The sequence below is a fragment of the Lepisosteus platostomus genome, chromosome 15 (assembly GCF_059453375.1).
Source record: "Lepisosteus platostomus isolate fLepPlt1 chromosome 15, fLepPlt1.hap1, whole genome shotgun sequence".
NCBI classification, from domain to species: domain Eukaryota; kingdom Metazoa; phylum Chordata; class Actinopteri; order Semionotiformes; family Lepisosteidae; genus Lepisosteus; species Lepisosteus platostomus.
In genome coordinates this window covers 21,210,525-21,227,385 of record NC_142625.1, presented here as the reverse complement: position 1 = coordinate 21,227,385, position 16,861 = coordinate 21,210,525, and the positions used below count along the sequence as shown (strand labels likewise).

General features: G+C 43.6%; 1 protein-coding gene across 2 annotated transcripts in view; it reads right to left on the bottom strand.

Moving 5' to 3' along the window:
• The window catches only part of top1b (DNA topoisomerase Ib), a 30,206-nt gene continuing 13,345 nt past the window's right edge, over positions 1-16,861 (bottom strand). Inside the window, exons 4-21 of one of the 2 annotated variants that reach the window (XM_088608424.1) lie at positions 15,215-15,329; positions 13,734-13,792; positions 13,238-13,330; positions 12,403-12,475; positions 12,152-12,252; positions 11,436-11,551; positions 10,873-10,994; positions 10,050-10,172; positions 9,092-9,279; positions 7,814-7,958; positions 7,343-7,486; positions 6,532-6,717; positions 5,616-5,684; positions 5,001-5,115; positions 3,552-3,679; positions 2,162-2,256; positions 1,916-2,065; positions 1-1,382 (exon numbers count right to left, since the gene is read on the bottom strand). In XM_088608424.1, coding sequence (XP_088464550.1) covers positions 1,280-1,382; positions 1,916-2,065; positions 2,162-2,256; positions 3,552-3,679; positions 5,001-5,115; positions 5,616-5,684; positions 6,532-6,717; positions 7,343-7,486; positions 7,814-7,958; positions 9,092-9,279; positions 10,050-10,172; positions 10,873-10,994; positions 11,436-11,551; positions 12,152-12,252; positions 12,403-12,475; positions 13,238-13,330; positions 13,734-13,792; positions 15,215-15,329 — 2,125 coding nt within the window. In that variant the 3' untranslated portion in view covers positions 1-1,279. Of the gene's footprint in view, positions 1,383-1,915; positions 2,066-2,161; positions 2,257-3,305; positions 3,448-3,551; positions 3,680-5,000; positions 5,116-5,615; positions 5,685-6,531; positions 6,718-7,342; positions 7,487-7,813; positions 7,959-9,091; positions 9,280-10,049; positions 10,173-10,872; positions 10,995-11,435; positions 11,552-12,151; positions 12,253-12,402; positions 12,476-13,237; positions 13,331-13,733; positions 13,793-15,214; positions 15,330-16,861 lie in introns of those variants that run through there. The other variant, XM_088608425.1, reaches the window with a different exon arrangement.

Genomic DNA, 16,861 nt, shown 5'->3' with positions numbered 1-16,861 from the left:
GACTTTAAGTTGTAGGATTTTATTTTTAAATAACCTACATTGACAAAATAGGCAAAAAAAAACATGATTGAAGGCTAAGACAAAAGTTGTTAAGCCAGTAAGAGATTAAAATAATAAAAGCGGCTAATTTCACTAACACTGCTTTCTAAAAACAAAAAAGAAAAACAAAAGGTCCAGAATAAAATTCATGAAGAAAATTCACATTAAAATTTTCTTTAAAGTTTTTCAATCTTTACACAAATACAAAAAATAAAAGCCCTAAAACTGTAACTCACTAGATTACTTTTTTTTGGCAAAGTTGATATCCCTCACATATTTTATCTGACCTTTTGGGGAAAAAAACAAATCCATGCCCACCCTACGATACAATAAAATAGTTTTTTCTTCAAGTAACAGATAAGGGAGTTGTTGCTTTAGCCTTTTAAAACAGTCTTCAGAAATAAAATTAAAACCGAAATGCAGGACTCAGAACTATGTGGACACTCGGGATACTGGGGGATTGCTATCTACTGCAAAATAAAAAACAAGTTCACATTTACACTGAAAACAAAAGAAATTCCCTGATAGAAACTGTGAAAAAGAAAAAAAAATTCACATTCTGTCTTCTAAAAGAGTAAAATAGTTAAGAAACTGTTTTCTCCAGTATCCGTGCTAAATTTCACCGATTGAAGTCCACACAGTTCTAAGTTCAGTTAAAATTAACACTAAAACATCACACGCTCTCCCATCCACACACAGCTTTTGTGGTCAGCAATTAAAAACAATTATTTCAACCCAAAAGGACTCTTTCATTGTTGACATAGGTGTAGCTTAAGGAATTCCTTGATTTTTCTATTAAAATATAGAAGTTATTGAGAAGTCCAAGGGCTATAAACAGAATGATTTTTTTTCTTTTTTTTAATACAGTAGCTATAAGACCACAGAGTTCAAAGGCTGCAAGGTCGTGACCTCGCAGCTGAGGGATCAGCCAGTTTTAGTGAAGGGTCAAGTCATTGTGCGCTGCATCGCGTCTTGGGGTAGGGAAGGAGGGGGACAGGAGATCTGACAGATCTGCTCACGTTGTCTTCAGCTGCAGATTTTAAACCAAGACACTTCCTGCTGACCTCCGAATCCCCCCTCCCTCTGACCCCTGACCCCTGACCCTAAGGCCTACCGTGATCCCTGCACCTTCCTCTCTCCCTTTTTGCCCCGTCCTCTTTTCCTTGTCAGGATGACCAGCGTGGTGGAATTAGTTATGCTATAAAACAAATTAAAAACGGAATAAAAACCGCAAAGGGGATTAAAACTCAAAGTCATCATCTGCCATGTCGATGGCCCAGGCAAACTTCTCCCGCTGAGTCTTGTTATAGATCTTCTCGACGGGCACACCCCACTTCTTACACCTGCAAGTAAACGCGGGAAAAACACAATCAGAAAAATTGAGACAAAGCAGGCAAAAGGTTAGTTTTGCTTAAGAAAGGGCATCTCAAACTTTTCTCTCCTGCCAAAATCTAAAATAATGAGATACCTTCCTGTAAATGTAATGAGAAATACTTGATTTAACCCCCCCCCCCCCACCCCCAACTAGAATTATGGTAAAATAAGAGCTTGTTTCAATGAAAATAACCATTTAATGCTGTAACAAGCTACATTAAAATTAAAAATATACTCCAGGTCTTTGATCTCCAACACAGAACTGAAAAAAAAACGTGTCACTCGAGAAATCATTTTGAGTGTCTTTTCAATCACCATAGCGTCTAGCCAGATCTACACCTTTCAAATTCTGCAAATCAGAAAACAAAGCAAGGAAAAAAAAAAAAAAGAGTTCAATCTTAAACCTTAACTCTGAACTACCTGTCTGACAGCAAGCGATCCTTTGTGCAGATCTGTCACCAGATAGAAGTGTTTCAGACACAGGATCTTAGCTTCCTCTTACCATGCTACTGAGATGCGTGGGTCCAGGTAGTTGAGCTTGGATGTGCCCAGAGCAATCTGCTTGTTCTCCTCGCGGTCCGTTGCCTGAACTTCAAGCTTCATTAACTGCTCCTCTATTCTCTGAACGGCTTTCTTCTTGCTCTCTACAGCCCTTTAGGAAGAGACAGTACAACAGGAGAGCTGGTGAACTCCCCCGGTCCACTGACCAGCCTGCCCTGCTGATGCTTCTTGCGGCTTGAATACTCACTTTTTGGACTTCTCGTCTCTCCGTACTTTGGCGTCAGCCTTGGCACTCTTCAGTTCCCTCCGCGCATCAGACAGCTGATCTTTCTTGGCATCAATCTGTGACGAGCAAGAAGGAATGTGATCTGTGAGGAATGGCCAGTTGGCGCCAAGTCAGCAGGTTTCACTTCAAGTAATGAGGACTATTAGGCCTTCTGGTTCACTTTAGATCATGCTAGTAGTTCAATACCATACAAATATAGGAACGTTAAATTGACTTATTTACATCTGTCCGTAATGTAACCCCCGGCTAAATCTGGAATAGAGAATGCCATTCCAGGAATCTGTCAGATTAAGAAGAGTTTTAGTGTTCATCATGTGACTAGAACTTCAAGTTAGTCCACATTAGGAATGCTGACACCAGCAGCAAAACATGAAGAGGCAAAAGCTTCTTAAAGGGGATTTATGATTATTCTGTCATTAAACATGCTAAAACAATTAAAACAATGTGGTAATGTAAAAGTGTATTAAATACAAGCTTACTCCTGTTCTTTCCCTTTGATTTTCATTCCATAGTGTGCACCATCGATGGTCAAGAAAAGCATCTAACAGTGTGAATCAGAGACTTAATTTTGAAAGCATTACATTTAGTTACTCTTCTCTCAGTTCAATATCTCATGCATTTTACACCTGCTGCTGTGGAGTGAACTATTTTATGTCCTTCTAGTTAGATGTGGACATTTTGGTTCTACAGATGGTGACACACCTGCACAATTAACACCACATTTAGCAGAAAAGGCGACTGCCTTCGTGGTAAGGAGTTAAAATTTGAATTCTCTTCACCTACCAAAAGTACTAAATCATGAAGACTGAAAATCAAGGGACAAAGGGGTGGAATGTAGAGATGCATATTTGCTATGATAATGTGTTTAAAGGAGAGAATAATCAGCTCTTGAAATAGCAAACACTTGCCACCCCAAACCTACACACCAAGGTGTACTTTAAATAGTCACCCATTCAAAATGGGTGTTCTGCAAACTCATGAAAGACTTGGCTGGCCACCCTAAAACATAGCCTTCTGAAACTTGTCATCTCAGTGGTCCACATGCACCCTGCAGCATAACAACTTTCAGTGAAGAAGGTGACAGAAAGGATAAAGATCACATTACCTTGGTCTACAGTTTACTGTCCCTATGAAAATACATCTCATTCAGTAACACTTTGTTTCTTTTTCTGAAGCAGGACTGGTTGTGAAGTTAATGGCCTTTTTAATTGCACACTGCCAGACCCACCTGGAGTGCACAATGCGTTCTAAATACAAACACAGACATTTTAATCATGCTACTGGCTCATCTTTCAGGAGAAACACACAACTATCACCCCACTGGAACCAGCTTCAAATCCCCTCTCTGTACCTTTGACTGCAGGTTCTGCATGGACTTCTCAAAGGTTTTGGGTGGCGCTCTTTGATGGTTACATAGGATAGCCACGGCCCTGTTAGCTCGGTTGTAGGATAGGATCTTAGCAGGGATGTTTTCATCAGCTAAAAAACAAACAAAAAGAGCCTGTTAGGACTGAAGCTTCTTGTGGTGAGGAATCCAACTGATAATTTCAAGGAAAGCTGTATTCTGACACTTCCTCAAGAAGCAAATTCCTCACAGAAGTATCAGGATGTTGGAAAGTATTGAATTGCCTGCAACTTGGATAAACTGAAGCACAACTTCAATGACCTACCAACCTCATAGCGTGAACCTTGTTTGAACTATTGAGAAATCTAAGTTGCCTTTTTGTCTACACTGTCCATTTGGGACCACTAAGTGGAGCTGAAATTATCGATCCACAACCTATGTACCTGTCCAATACACCCCCCGAATATCAGAGCCTTTTGTGACTTGACAGACTGCAAGCTCCACAGGGCCTTACAGAAGAGTTCACAGCAGCAGGAAGAGCAGGGCAGCTCCCCCATCAAGCACCTGTCAAGGCCCAGGGGCCAATGCAGGTCGTGACCCTGCCGGACACAAGTTAACCCAAGTTAGCCAGCAGCCATATCACCCTGCAACTCACAACTGGCAACCCACTGAAGCTAAGCAGGTGTGAGCCTGGTCAGTACCTGGATGGGAGACCTCCTGGGAAAAACTAAGGTTGCTGCTGGAAGAGGTGTTAGTGGGGCCAGCAGGGGGCGCTCACCCTGTGGTCCATGTGGGTCCTAATGCCCCAGTATAGTGATGGGGACACTATACTGTAAACAGGCGCCGTCCTTCGGATGAGACGTAAAACCGAGGTCCTGACTCTCTGTAGTCATTAAAAATCCCAGGGCTCTTCTCGAAAAGAGTAGGGGTGTAACCCCGGTGTCCTGGCCAAATTTCCAATTGGCCCTTACTAATCATGGCCTCCTAATAATCCCCCTCTATGAATTGGCTACATTACTCTGCTCTCCTCCCCACTGATAGCTGATGTGTGGTGAGCGTTCTGGCGCACTATGGCTGCCGTCCCATCAGGTGGATGCTGCACATTGGTGGTGGTGGTGGAGGGGAGTCCCCATTACCTGTAAAGCGCTTTGAGTGGAGTGTCCAGAAAAGCGCTATATAAGTGTAAGCAATTATTATTATTATTATAACCCAATCCAGGTGGCTCTCAGCCCGCTGCGTGCACTGCTGGGGAAGCCCTGGGCACTTTCAGCAGGTCATCATGCTCTTCAAGTCAGAACAAACTGGGGGATCCAAACCTCTGTAGTCGTGCTTTTGAAAATACCTCCACCACAGCAATACAGTAGTAGGTACACCACACGGAGTGCTGCTCCTGGTCAGCTCTCACCAGCTGACTTGGCTGAAAACCCCGGAGGAAGAAGGCCGAGTCAGACTTACGAGTCGTGAGCTCCTTGAGCTGCTGCTGCAGAGTGATGGAAGCGTTATAGGTACGGAACACTTTGGCTGTGAGTCCGTCCATCAGCTCCTGAAGGTGCTTGTTCAGAATGGAGGTCTAGGATAAAAGAAGACCATAAAACTGCTGACTCTGGGGTGGAAAACCCACAAATTAATGCTCTATTGAGCACCTTGTCTCTACGCACAGGAACCATGCTCCCGCACCAGTGCTGGAGAGGCCAAATGGTGACTCCAGACTGTGAAGTAAACCACTAGATCCTGCAGCCTTTTAAGACATTAGTGTGGAGAACCACAATCTAAGGCTTTAGAGGAAAGCAATAATTTGCAAGCCTGTACTAAACAAAAAATAATCACGCGATCACCATATTATATTGAATACCAGTTATATGCACTTCACGGTTTATACCAATCATGTTATCTTCCTTTGGTGAAAATCAGTGATAGCATTCACTTTGGCGACAGTTTCTAGTGCCAAGTTATTTTACTGCAACATCTGTTACAATTACACTCCAAGGAAAATGCTTTCAGTAGCTATGTGTGCATGGGACACCCTCACACAAAGAGACTAGACCGTTTTATACATGGATACCTCCTTACATTGAGACGGTCAAAGAGGTCATCTTCAGGTTGCTTGTTCTCCATGAAGAGCTGCAGATTCTTGAAGACCTAAAAGGGAAATAATTCAGAAATTCTGTACTGCACTCAGTAACCAAACAAAACTTACTACCACCACTGTGTAGTCAACTGTGGCTCTACAGACAAGATCAAAATTATTCTCTCGTTTAGCAAATGTCTGTAGTGAATCTACTGCATCTGTGAAGATGAGGCCAAGGGAGCTGGCCGCAGTGAGCAACACAGCCCACAAGAGGGAGCCAGCTCCTTTCCACTGCCCTCTGGGAATTCCTCACAGCCATTCAAAAATACCCGTAGGCACCACCACGTACGTCAGAAGAGACTGATAACGTGAAAAGGGAGCTCCCAAGGCACTGACGTCAACCGTTCTTAAAGCTCACCTTACGAGGATATAGAAAACAATTGACAGGTTACACCTGCCATTTCCCACCCACGTACCAGGAAGTTAGAAAGTATTGAATTGCCTGCAACTCGGCTATACAACTGAAGCACACAATCAATAACTTTCCGTACTCTTACAATATGCCCTCACCTCAATCCTGCACTTCCCAAACCCTAGGAGACAAAAACGAAGTTTCAAGTATCTTTTGTTGTGGTGCTCCTGTGTCTTTCACTCAATTTTTTTTACCTCTACTGCTATAACTGTCTAATTAGTGTTAACTCTACTATTGCATTAATTCTAACATTACTATGAGGTTTCCCTTGTATAAATAATACATTAGTACTAGGGCAGCCAACGGTCTACTGCAGCCATCGATGAATTCTTCACCAAATGAATGAAAAACATTTCCCTCCTGGTCTCAAGCCTAAAGATTTACACTGGCAGCGTCACGCTTCAGGAGCAGTTTAGGAGTGGAAAACAAGCTCCCCCCTCTCTTACCCTCTTCTCCACAGGAACCTTGTTGTAGTAGCGGATGGAGTCCTTTCCCAGGAAGTCGAACTCCACCATAAATTCCTGGCCATCCAGCTCGGGGTGCAGCTTGATGTGCTCCACTCTCAAGGAGCAGCAGCCCACCGTGTCCGCCGTCTCCCCCTCCTCCTTCTCGTTACCTGCTCTCAGCGCCAGCTGGGACGGAGAAAGGCGCTCGTTAAAGCCCTGCACTGCAGAGAGACTCGCAGTGCGCCTGCGTGCCAGAGACAGGCAAGAGTATTGATGGTTTGATGGGTGTTGGCCTTGGCACGTCCGCAAAAAGGAAGAAGTCTGCGGATGTACCACCACCCAATCAGGACAGATTCAATCCAGAAAAGGACGTTTTCCCCATGACAATTGGTCCGTCGTGGTATTTCAAATCCCTTTCCTTTCACACGTATCTCAGTGAGTGTCGAACTGTGGGGACACGCTAATAACCTGAAATATTCTCCTTGGCAGGCCAAGATGTTAGCGAACTGTAAATCTTCGCTGCCAAACGGTTCCTCTATACCTGGGCTCGCAGTGAAAAAACAAGGCTGCATCTATCTACAAGGCGACAGCAAGATTTCTCCACATGGCTGTAGAATGAAACCTGCTGGACTTCGCAAGCCAATCTTGAAAACCCATGATTATGACTTTCAGAAGTGCCAAAGTTCCTGAATCGGGAAGAGAAGCTTCCTGTGCAAATTCCCTTTGTCTTTCGTCTGTGGGCGGCTCCAGTGTAAAAAGTATGTAGTTAGAGCTAACCTCAGAATACAGTTTGGATGATAAATGTGCTCACCTTGTCTATAAAGTAGAGGGCAACGGCTCTCTGACGGATTTTCATCTCCTTGGACTTCCAATCCTCCCGGTACTGGTTCCGAATCCGGTCCACACACTTCTTCAACCTCCGCGCCGTCTCGTACTTCTGCCAGTCCTTCTCTCCCTGAGGGAGCAGAGGGGACAGGCACCTGAGCATTCCAGCGCTCTAACGGGGAGCATGGCCCCGAGAGGCATGTGTCCACACGGACACAGCAGCACCTACTTGGAGGAACGGCTGCTTCGGACCTCTCCAATGCAAATCAGCTGTTTCCCCTATTGACATCTGTACGTTTGTGCGTTTCTTGGACGTAACTTGACAGCTTTTAAAAAAGCCCTACTGCACAAATTCAGACGCAAGTCCAAATTCCTAGAAATACAAACTAGCACTAAAAGCAGAACAGTTCGAATTCTGTATTGCATCAAAGCCACAAGCCATGACTTTCCAATGTACCTTGATCCTGGAGCTGGGGTTCAGCATGATGTACTTGATTGAGCCCTGAATGTTCTCCGTCCAGGATACCAGCCACGTCACCTTGTTGTCATGACGCACCTCCTTCCACTTGGTACCGGGAGGCGGCTTGGGAACTTTGGAGTCCCTGGAGACAAAGAGGCACGAATTGGAGGTAGCTCCTAGAGTTAACCTTGCACTGCCGCCTTAAATGCACCATGTGCGGAAATATAACACTCTAAAGTTAAAATATTCTTTTAATTCTTTTAATAAGAATTTTGAAAGTTTGAAAGGCTTGGTAATGCATTGGTCAGCAGAACTAAAGCAGTTGACATGGGCTTGATTACCTCCCAGGAAAGTATTATTTTATTGCTGATAGACCAACAAAAACCTCCATGCCGTCTTTTGTCAGGTACTACAGGTCAAGATGCAGACCTATAAAATTGCTCCTCTGAAGGCACAGACTAACTGCAGTCTAACGTAAACCTGAGCCACTTGATAAGTTATAACATTTTCGCTTTTCACCACGTTTCAAATTCATCACCAAATCCCAAGCAAAACATTTCCCCCTCTGCCTGCCTGCCCCTCCACAAATGGCATTCCCTTCAAGTTTTTTAAAGCAAAGGACTCCCACAATAAAGCCCTACTACGACACCACAAGTACAGTGCCGTAAAGACATAACCACACTAGCAGCAGTACTCGACGACCCCCCTCAGCAGTACAGATCCCAGAAGTAGAAAGCTCCATAAACAAAGGCCAGTATCCAACGATGCTGGGAATGGAGCACGGGTGTCCTGTAGAATCTCCATTGCAGTTTTAGGCAGAATAAAGCCAAAGGCGTTTCTGCTGCTATGAAAAACCCAGATTGGAGTTTTGGAAACCCTTTGATCTTAAAAAACTAACAATATCTCATTATCTAAAGCACTGTCTATAGCTATAGCACCTAATCAGCAAAGCACATAAAAAGAAAATAAAATCTGGGTCTCGTACACTGGGGGGGGTGGGGAACTGTTAATCAACTGGAAGCCAAGTTTGTACTGTTCCAAAAAATCTCCGTCGATAATATTAACTATCATTTGACAACAGCTAAATGTTTGTACGAAACAGAAAATCAAGAAGACAGTTCTTTAGTTTGCCTCTAAAACCTAGCCGATTATACAGTGGGAGCAGAATCAGACTTCATACCTGGATATTCCAGGCTAGCTAACATTCCCTGGGTGCTGTACAGTCACTGCAGCTCCCCCCAGCACCTGGTCACACACACACACGTGAGCACTCACTTGCTGCAGTTGATGATGATGTCCTCCGGCCGGATGCGCCTCTTCAGCATGCCCATCTTGGGGTGGTCCCCTCGGCCCCGAAACAGCCCCGGGGGCTCGATGCGGAAGTTGGCGATGCGCTCCTTATGGTTGTCCATCACACAGTAGCCGTACTCCTGCAGGATTCGCTCATTCTCCTCTTTGATTTGCTACAAGAGAAGTCACTTGCCATGACTTGGATGTATTTTTCGTCAGCACTTCCCCCACTATGCTCTAAAAGGTCTTGTCATGTTGCAATTCTCTTGATGTATCCAAGGTTGTTTTACACATTCGAGGACTTTACAATAGCCCGTAAAGGCAACAGAACTATTTTTCCTAGTAAAAGCGCAAGGTTCTCCAACTTTCAAAACCAAACATGGTTACTCTTTAATTCATCGTCCCTATCAAAGCACGAGCCTTGAAAGGCACAAGAGAGCCTGTTCTGCACTTGGCAGTATGGGTACGAACACCAGCGTGCCGAAGACTATCTTCTGTGTCCCGAAAACCAGCACCCACAACACTGCCAGCTGAAGGCCGCAGCGTGAAATTCCTCAGCACGTGGGAAGTGATATGATGCCTCTGCAAATCAATCCAACAGGCTGCGTTTCAATATTTTCAGATAAGGTTTGTCTACATGGAGACAAGAGGGGCTTCTCCTACCCTACAATCAGTCCTCATTCTGAGTTTCAATATTTTCAAATAACATCCCTTTAAAAGACACATTTGTTGGGCTCTCAGTTATTTAAAGCTGCCCTCTCCACCCCATTTGATAAAAAAACGTTCAGTTTTTTAACCAGCTTAAGCGTAGAAGCACGTTCCTTTGGATTCCTACTCCCTGATGTACCGAAGCTCACCTGGAAAAACCCAGCTACATTGCCCGTCTCCACACTGAACACTCGCACATGTGGAGCCAGGCGTGCACACTGGGTAGCCTACGCACCTGCTTCTCTTCTTTAGTCATCTGTTTCTTGGCCTCAGACTGAGCCTTGAAGTACTCGTGCATCTCTGTGAAATTGCACTTATTCAGGTCAGTGATAATGGACTTCTCCTCAGGCGTCATTTCCTGGGGCACAGAGAGAAAGATCCAATTACTCTTTCGTTTAAGCCACCGAAAATTAACCTGGCCGCTGTCAGCGACGACAACCGACGTGACCTCACATCACCACCCAACTTCACCACTTGAAAATAATGGAACACAAGAAGACTGAAAATGATGCTCAGTCATTCAGCTTTTCCCTCTTTATAATTGCCACTTACTGCAAAGGTCAATACCTGTTCAACAACTGTGATATACAAAATGAATGTATATAATTACAACGTATGTGAAGACGGACAGTACTGGGGAGTAATTAGTTACTAAAACACTAAGGAGCTGGAATACCGATTACATTTTAAACATTAACCTCCCCTGTGCTACACACACAGTGGCTTTTCAATTTTGAGAAAGGCAAACGCATTCCTGTAAAAATACAATTTGTGCGCTTTAGGCACAAAGCAAGTGTAGAACAGCCACTTCTCATCCTTTTTACCCATTTTAAAAGACGAAACATTTTAACCTTGAATGTTATGTTGGAAGACTTAACACACTTCCTTGAAAAACAAAAAGATTTCTGGAGAAAATTCCTCCCCGCTGGGAAGGATGCATGCAGGGAGGGAGGGTGGAACACTCCCAGTCAGAAACTTTCCCCAATCTCCATTTGCACTCCATTTCTGGGCACAAAACACCTTTCCAAAGGGCGTAAAAGGCAAAGCATTCCCTATACCTTACGCCAGTCCTTGAAGAAATTTTTCCGGAAGATATCCTTGGTAGTGTATTCATGGTCCAACATTTTGGCAAAAAAGGTGGCCACTTCCTCTGCCTGAGAACTCAGCTTCATGGTTTTCCCTGTGGAAAAGGGAACAGCTTCATCAGGGAAGTGCCAATGGAAAACAATACTTCTCTACCCCAGAGAGTCTGCAGTTGTGGCTGCAAAGACCTATTCTGTACAACGAGGCGAGTATGAAATGAAATCCGTCATACTCCTTTACTAGCCTTTTCTATCAGGATGACTGGATGTGAACAAGCAATATGAAAGCCTTTTTAGGGCCAGATGAGGCCATTCAAATTTTGAAAGTAATGGCACAGGGGTTCAGGCCAGAAGGACACAAAACGTGTGGATTCATTCGATCTGCTGTTCCAAATAAGAGCAAACCAAAACCTCGCTTTTATTTCAAACTCCAGCTGCAAACTCTTGCTGACTCATTCCTTAGAGCCTGGCTTGCAGCTGACTTTCTGCTATGCAGAGGTGGAGTAGCCATTAAAAAAAATTTGAAAGTCCAATCTTACCGTCATAGTAGAATTTGACATTACCGGGAAGAGGTTCATAGGGAGGGGCAAAAACTGGACCTTTGTGTTCCAGAAACTTCCATTTCACCCCATCTGTGTACCGCTCTTCCTCCCACCTGCAGCCAGAGCAGATGAAAAAGGGTTAACAGCCTGCTGTCCGGTTGCTGTTAAAAACAGACTTGTGTACTTTAATTTGCCATTTTCAGCCTTTGGCTTCTGCCAGCAGACCACATCTGTGTTTTTTTTTTTACTCTACTGGGGTCTGCAACACGTCTGACCCAACAAAACCACCTCTCACAAAGTCTGACAGAACAGCGCTGTTCAGGAGATGTAAACCTTTCAAAACTTTAAAATAATCTAATGCCGCAAAAAGTAAATGTTTTTAAAAGAGGGGGGGGGAGGGCATTTTTTCACGTCACTTCTGAATATGAACAGATTTTTTCCTTGTAGTCACATTAGCGGCCTTCTGCCAAACACTATTAACAGTAAAACTTGTGCTGCCTTCAGGACTCCAGAACTCAAAGACATTCCTAAACCTGCAAAGTCAAGCGAGGCTAAAGAAGGGATGCACAGCTGCAGTTCACTGCCGTGATGGGAACTTCTGGTGGACGATCTAAAAAAAGAAATCTAGCTCTTTGTCAGTTTATAGGATGCCCCTAAACTGCAGAACAGGCGCTGTACAAGAGTGCTTTACAAGCAAACTCTGCAAAACGAACCATTTCCACTTCTCCTCAGGCTCTTTCTTTCCTTTCTTCTTGCCGTCAGCAGCTCCTTCCTTCTTATCCTTGTCTTTTGTCTTCTTTTTGGGCTTGATATCCTAAAAATAAAAAAAACAAGCACTCGTCAGAAACTGAACAACAGGCGACACTAGATCGGAACCACCACGGCCAACTACAGTACTCCACGGTGCAGTTCTCCATCCCAACATTTAAAACGACTTACAAAAACATGAGAATTTCACACATACCTCATCTTCTTGTTTCCTCTTCTTGGCCTTCTTCTCATCTTCTGTCTTGATTTTTTTTGGCTTAAATTCAGTGCTGCAAGAAAAAAACATCCAGGATATTAAGCCAGCAGGCTCTCAAACTAAAGCAAGTTTCTTTTTGAGCCCTTAATTCCACAAATTCTTAACTTCTGCTGAATGGTTTTACTTTTAGAGGACTGGATTAATTATTAAAGATTACCTGAATTGAATAAAACGAGCTTAACGTGCCAAAAAACTACCCACATATGCATATAAATGTTCAGATAGACCCTGGGATTTTTGTGGGTGAATAACAAGGCTTAAGGAGTTGTAAGGAATACTATTTTTAAGAAACCGATAACTAATTGTATATCCGTCATCAGAAAGCTACTTATTCCTGTTAAGGATTTCCATCCGATTGCTATCATGGAAGAGCAAGGCAGCACTACACCCTAGATGGGCTCCATTGGATTGCAGGACACACATACACAAACACAAGGACAATTTGAAACTCCAATTAACTGGTCTTTGGAAGGCAGGAGAAAACACAAAAGACCATGAATTTTAACCCAAAGACCCAAAAGCTGCGGCACATGTGCTAACCACCATACCAATGTGCCGCCCATGGTACATATCTGGTCAAATCTTGATGCGTCAAAAATAAAGACCGCATGATAGACTAGAACTTGAGGAAAATCATAGGCAAATGCTTCCAATCAAACTGTACCTGATAAATGTAATGCCACAAGAGGACCTTTTAAGGCAAGTGCATAATCCAGAGAGTTTTCACAGCAGCCAGGAGCAGAGTTACTCTAACTTTGTGCCAAGAGATACTCACTCATCGTCATCCCGTTCGCGCTTTAGTGACTTCTCGTGTTTAGGAGAGAAGCAATAGTCATCACTGTCCGGCTCTGCCTTTATGCGAGGAGGACTAAGGAAACAAGAAAGAAATAAAGTCTTTACATCAACTTTGAACAGTTAAAGAAGCTGGAACTCTGCCGCGAGGCCGCATGAAACATCGGCTGCGATTCCCTCTTCTTTTTAATTTTGAGCAAAGAGGACAAAAAAAACTGTGCTTCACAAGATTAATACAGACTGTTCCTTTAATATGGTTAGATCATTTCTGAATACTTCAGAACGAACAAGGCATTAAAAATGATATACCATTCTAATAATAATTGTGGTTCCATGGTATTACAGAACAAGGACCTGGGGTCTTGATCGAAACAAGATCTAGTTCTCTTATGGGGTCTCCAGGAACAATTCTGCCTCCTGCAGAGGATCAGAACTCCAGTGCTCTTTTGAACTTACGGCTGGCCCTCAACAGTACTCACCTAGAAAACCCATTTTCTTTTTCTTTTTTTACTTTATCTTCCTGACTGGGAGACTTGACCTGTATGGGGGAGGAAACAAAATAGTCACTGCCAAAGGAGCAATATTTTCTCAAAGACATTAAAGACTTAGTCTTAACTCCTAACAGAAATGAAACCTAGTTCCATGTTATGAGGATAGGTCAAGAAGTGGCTAATCTCATCACAAAAAAATGGTTCATGGAAATGTCCTGCACAAATCTACCATGAACAAAAAAAAAATCCCAATTCCTCCTTTAGCTTAAGAACTACAGCTATATTGAGAATGTGCTCCTAAAAATCCAGATCTCACTAATAGTGAGCAAAGGTCTGTCACCAAATTCCTGGTGAAATAAGGGAGAATAAAATCACTGAAATCCCCTAAAATGAACGGCAATGGAGTCCCCTAATACTGCGCAGTAGCAGTCGGCTGACAACAACTGCATACTTGATGGCGATTCAAGGTCAGAATGCCATGTTAACGTCCATCATGGATGATGTGAGGGCAAGGGATGAGATCTTAATGGCAGATCAACTCAAAGTAGGTGACAGCACAGCGTGGAAGTGTTCCAACAAGCACTGAGCTATGTCCAAGTTCTCTGCAGAATGGAATGTCAGCTCTAATTCTGTACCAATGGTAGTAATCATGGCATCATCCCTGTAAGTCATCAGTGAGGATCTGGCCTACTTTCAGGCCACTTTAGTTACAAGCATTTTAACACAAGTCCACCACCAGAACCCGGAGAGCAAAGAGTCCATCAAGTCCCCATAGCCCAACACATCTGTAAATGCTTTCTGCTAATCCACTATCAAATCATAGCATCCGTTTCCCAAGATGAAGAGGGAGCCATGAGGACTCGCTGCTGTGCCACACAGTACTGCTCCAGGAGTATTATGCCTAACACCGTCAGTTTCAACGTCACAGTAACAGCTAGGACTATAGCTGAACTCACAGCACAAGAGATCGTCCCTGGCCAAGCGTAATTGCTGTCTGCTTTAAAATCTGAAGAACGGAAAATGACAAAGGCCCAAAGCCATCACCTGAGCTTTTGTCAGAAAGACAACCTGAAGAGTTCAACCAGCACAAAGACACAACAAAACAGGCACAGTGCACAGCAGTCAATGGGAACTACACTGAAGAATGCAACAAAACTTACAGACCAACCTCAATCATTCCAGAACAATTCAGAATAGTGTAGAAAATAAGCTTTATTTCCATTAAACTTTTATCCACTATAACTTCACTGTCCTGATTTTATGGCATTAAATCTGTAGTTGATGTTGTGGCCCAGCTGAAAGACCACAGGAGGAGATTTTTCAGTGACCAGGCTTAGCACTTCTATCTTGAAATGAGTTATCGCAGAGCTGATGCAGTAACAGCTCCTCTGAAGGGACCACAGCAGAGTACTGTTTCTGGAGAGCAACCCAGGTGGAACCCTATCCACAAGAATTACCTTGACACTCACCTTGAATTCCTTTCGTTTCTCTTTGTCCTTGTGCTTGTGTTTCTCTGAGCTACCGTCTTTGTGCTTGAGCTTGTCCTTATCTCTGTGTTTCTTTTCTGAGAAGTCCTTATGTTCACTGCAAGAGAGGATCATTTAAGAAAGAAGGAAGTAACATTGTAAAAACACAAGACAAAATGTGAATTTAGAAGGCACTCTTCCAGACACATCAGGAGAGCACACTAAGAGAAGTACTATGACCAATTCATTCTACGTTCTTTGGTGCTGCCATTTTATATGGCAAAGTTAAATCTTAAGACTTACAAAAAGTATCACTTTTAATAGATAATGAAGTCAAGGCTAGCTACCCCAATTTCTAATATTTCCCATATCCAGTTTCCGAACCACAGTGAATTGCTTGGGCAAGGACTAAAGACAAAAATGTATAAATTGCACACAGATGTAAAATCAAAAGTCAATCTGGCAAAGCTTTGTGAAAAGCAATTCCATTAATGATCAATACACTCTTCTAAATGCCCTCTCCATTTTCTCAGACACAGACTCCAACTTCAGACTTGCAAATGGTAGGATTTTATAAAGAGGCGCTGCGATACACTAGCAAGAGACCGTCTGGTTTAAAAACGTCTTGTTAGTCACTCGCAATTTTAGCTGGAGCAAGAAGGTCTGACCGAACACCGGAAAGCTTTTCAATGGCAGTCAGATAATAGACAAACTTCCCGGGTGACAGGGAAACTTTGTTTCCAAAGTCAGAGAGAGGAGGAAGGCATTGTGGAGAGAACAAAGCTAGGCCCAGTCAGCACTGAGGCCCCAGACAGACACTCAAACTGTCCCACCCTGCCCCCACCCTGAGTGGGAATGGCTGTTCCACAGCAATGAGGGCTTGAACTGAAGCTTGAGAACAGCCACTGGCAACTTTGGAGGCGATAGAACGCAATTAACCAAAACGTCAATTGCTACAGGTATTTTGAGTCTGTCGTGGTTTTCAAAACTCGTGGGGCGGATGTTCTGTAGGATATTGTTCAAGACCTCAACAGTGGGGTGAAAGGCAAACCAGTTAGTGGCAGTTATTGTTAACTAAAGCAGTCCAGACAAGCCCATCTGAAACAGGGGCAGGTGTGATTACCAATGACACACTAAAGTGTTTATATTTGCGCTGGACTTTTATGGTTCATGTAGATCAGTTAGTTCGGCCTCCACTGGGTGGGGTCTCACAGGAAGCCCAGGACCTGCGTCCCAGTCAGTCAGTAGTCTGATACTGGCTGAGCACAGCAGTCTGAAGTGAAGAACACTGCGACCTCACATACACCCACAGGCCTAGTGGCTGCCACTACAGAACAGCAGGGATGGGGGGTGGTCGAAGCAAAACACATTTGTGTGCAAGAAATAAAAACAGCTGAAAGGGAAGCCTGAAGCTTAAACAGTCTCTAAAAAAAAAAATAGAGTCAAGAGACAGGCTGGGATAAACTTTCCTTTCTACAAAAGAAATTTCAACTTCATTTTTATGTCATTAACTGCTGTACTACTTTCCTAATACCCTTTTCATTTGAAAAACGATCTTTCGAAGTATTTGCTCCATTTAGCTCCGAACAGTGCCCCGCCCCACACATACAGGCATACAGCAAGTCCTACAATACTTATGCCTTGCTGTTA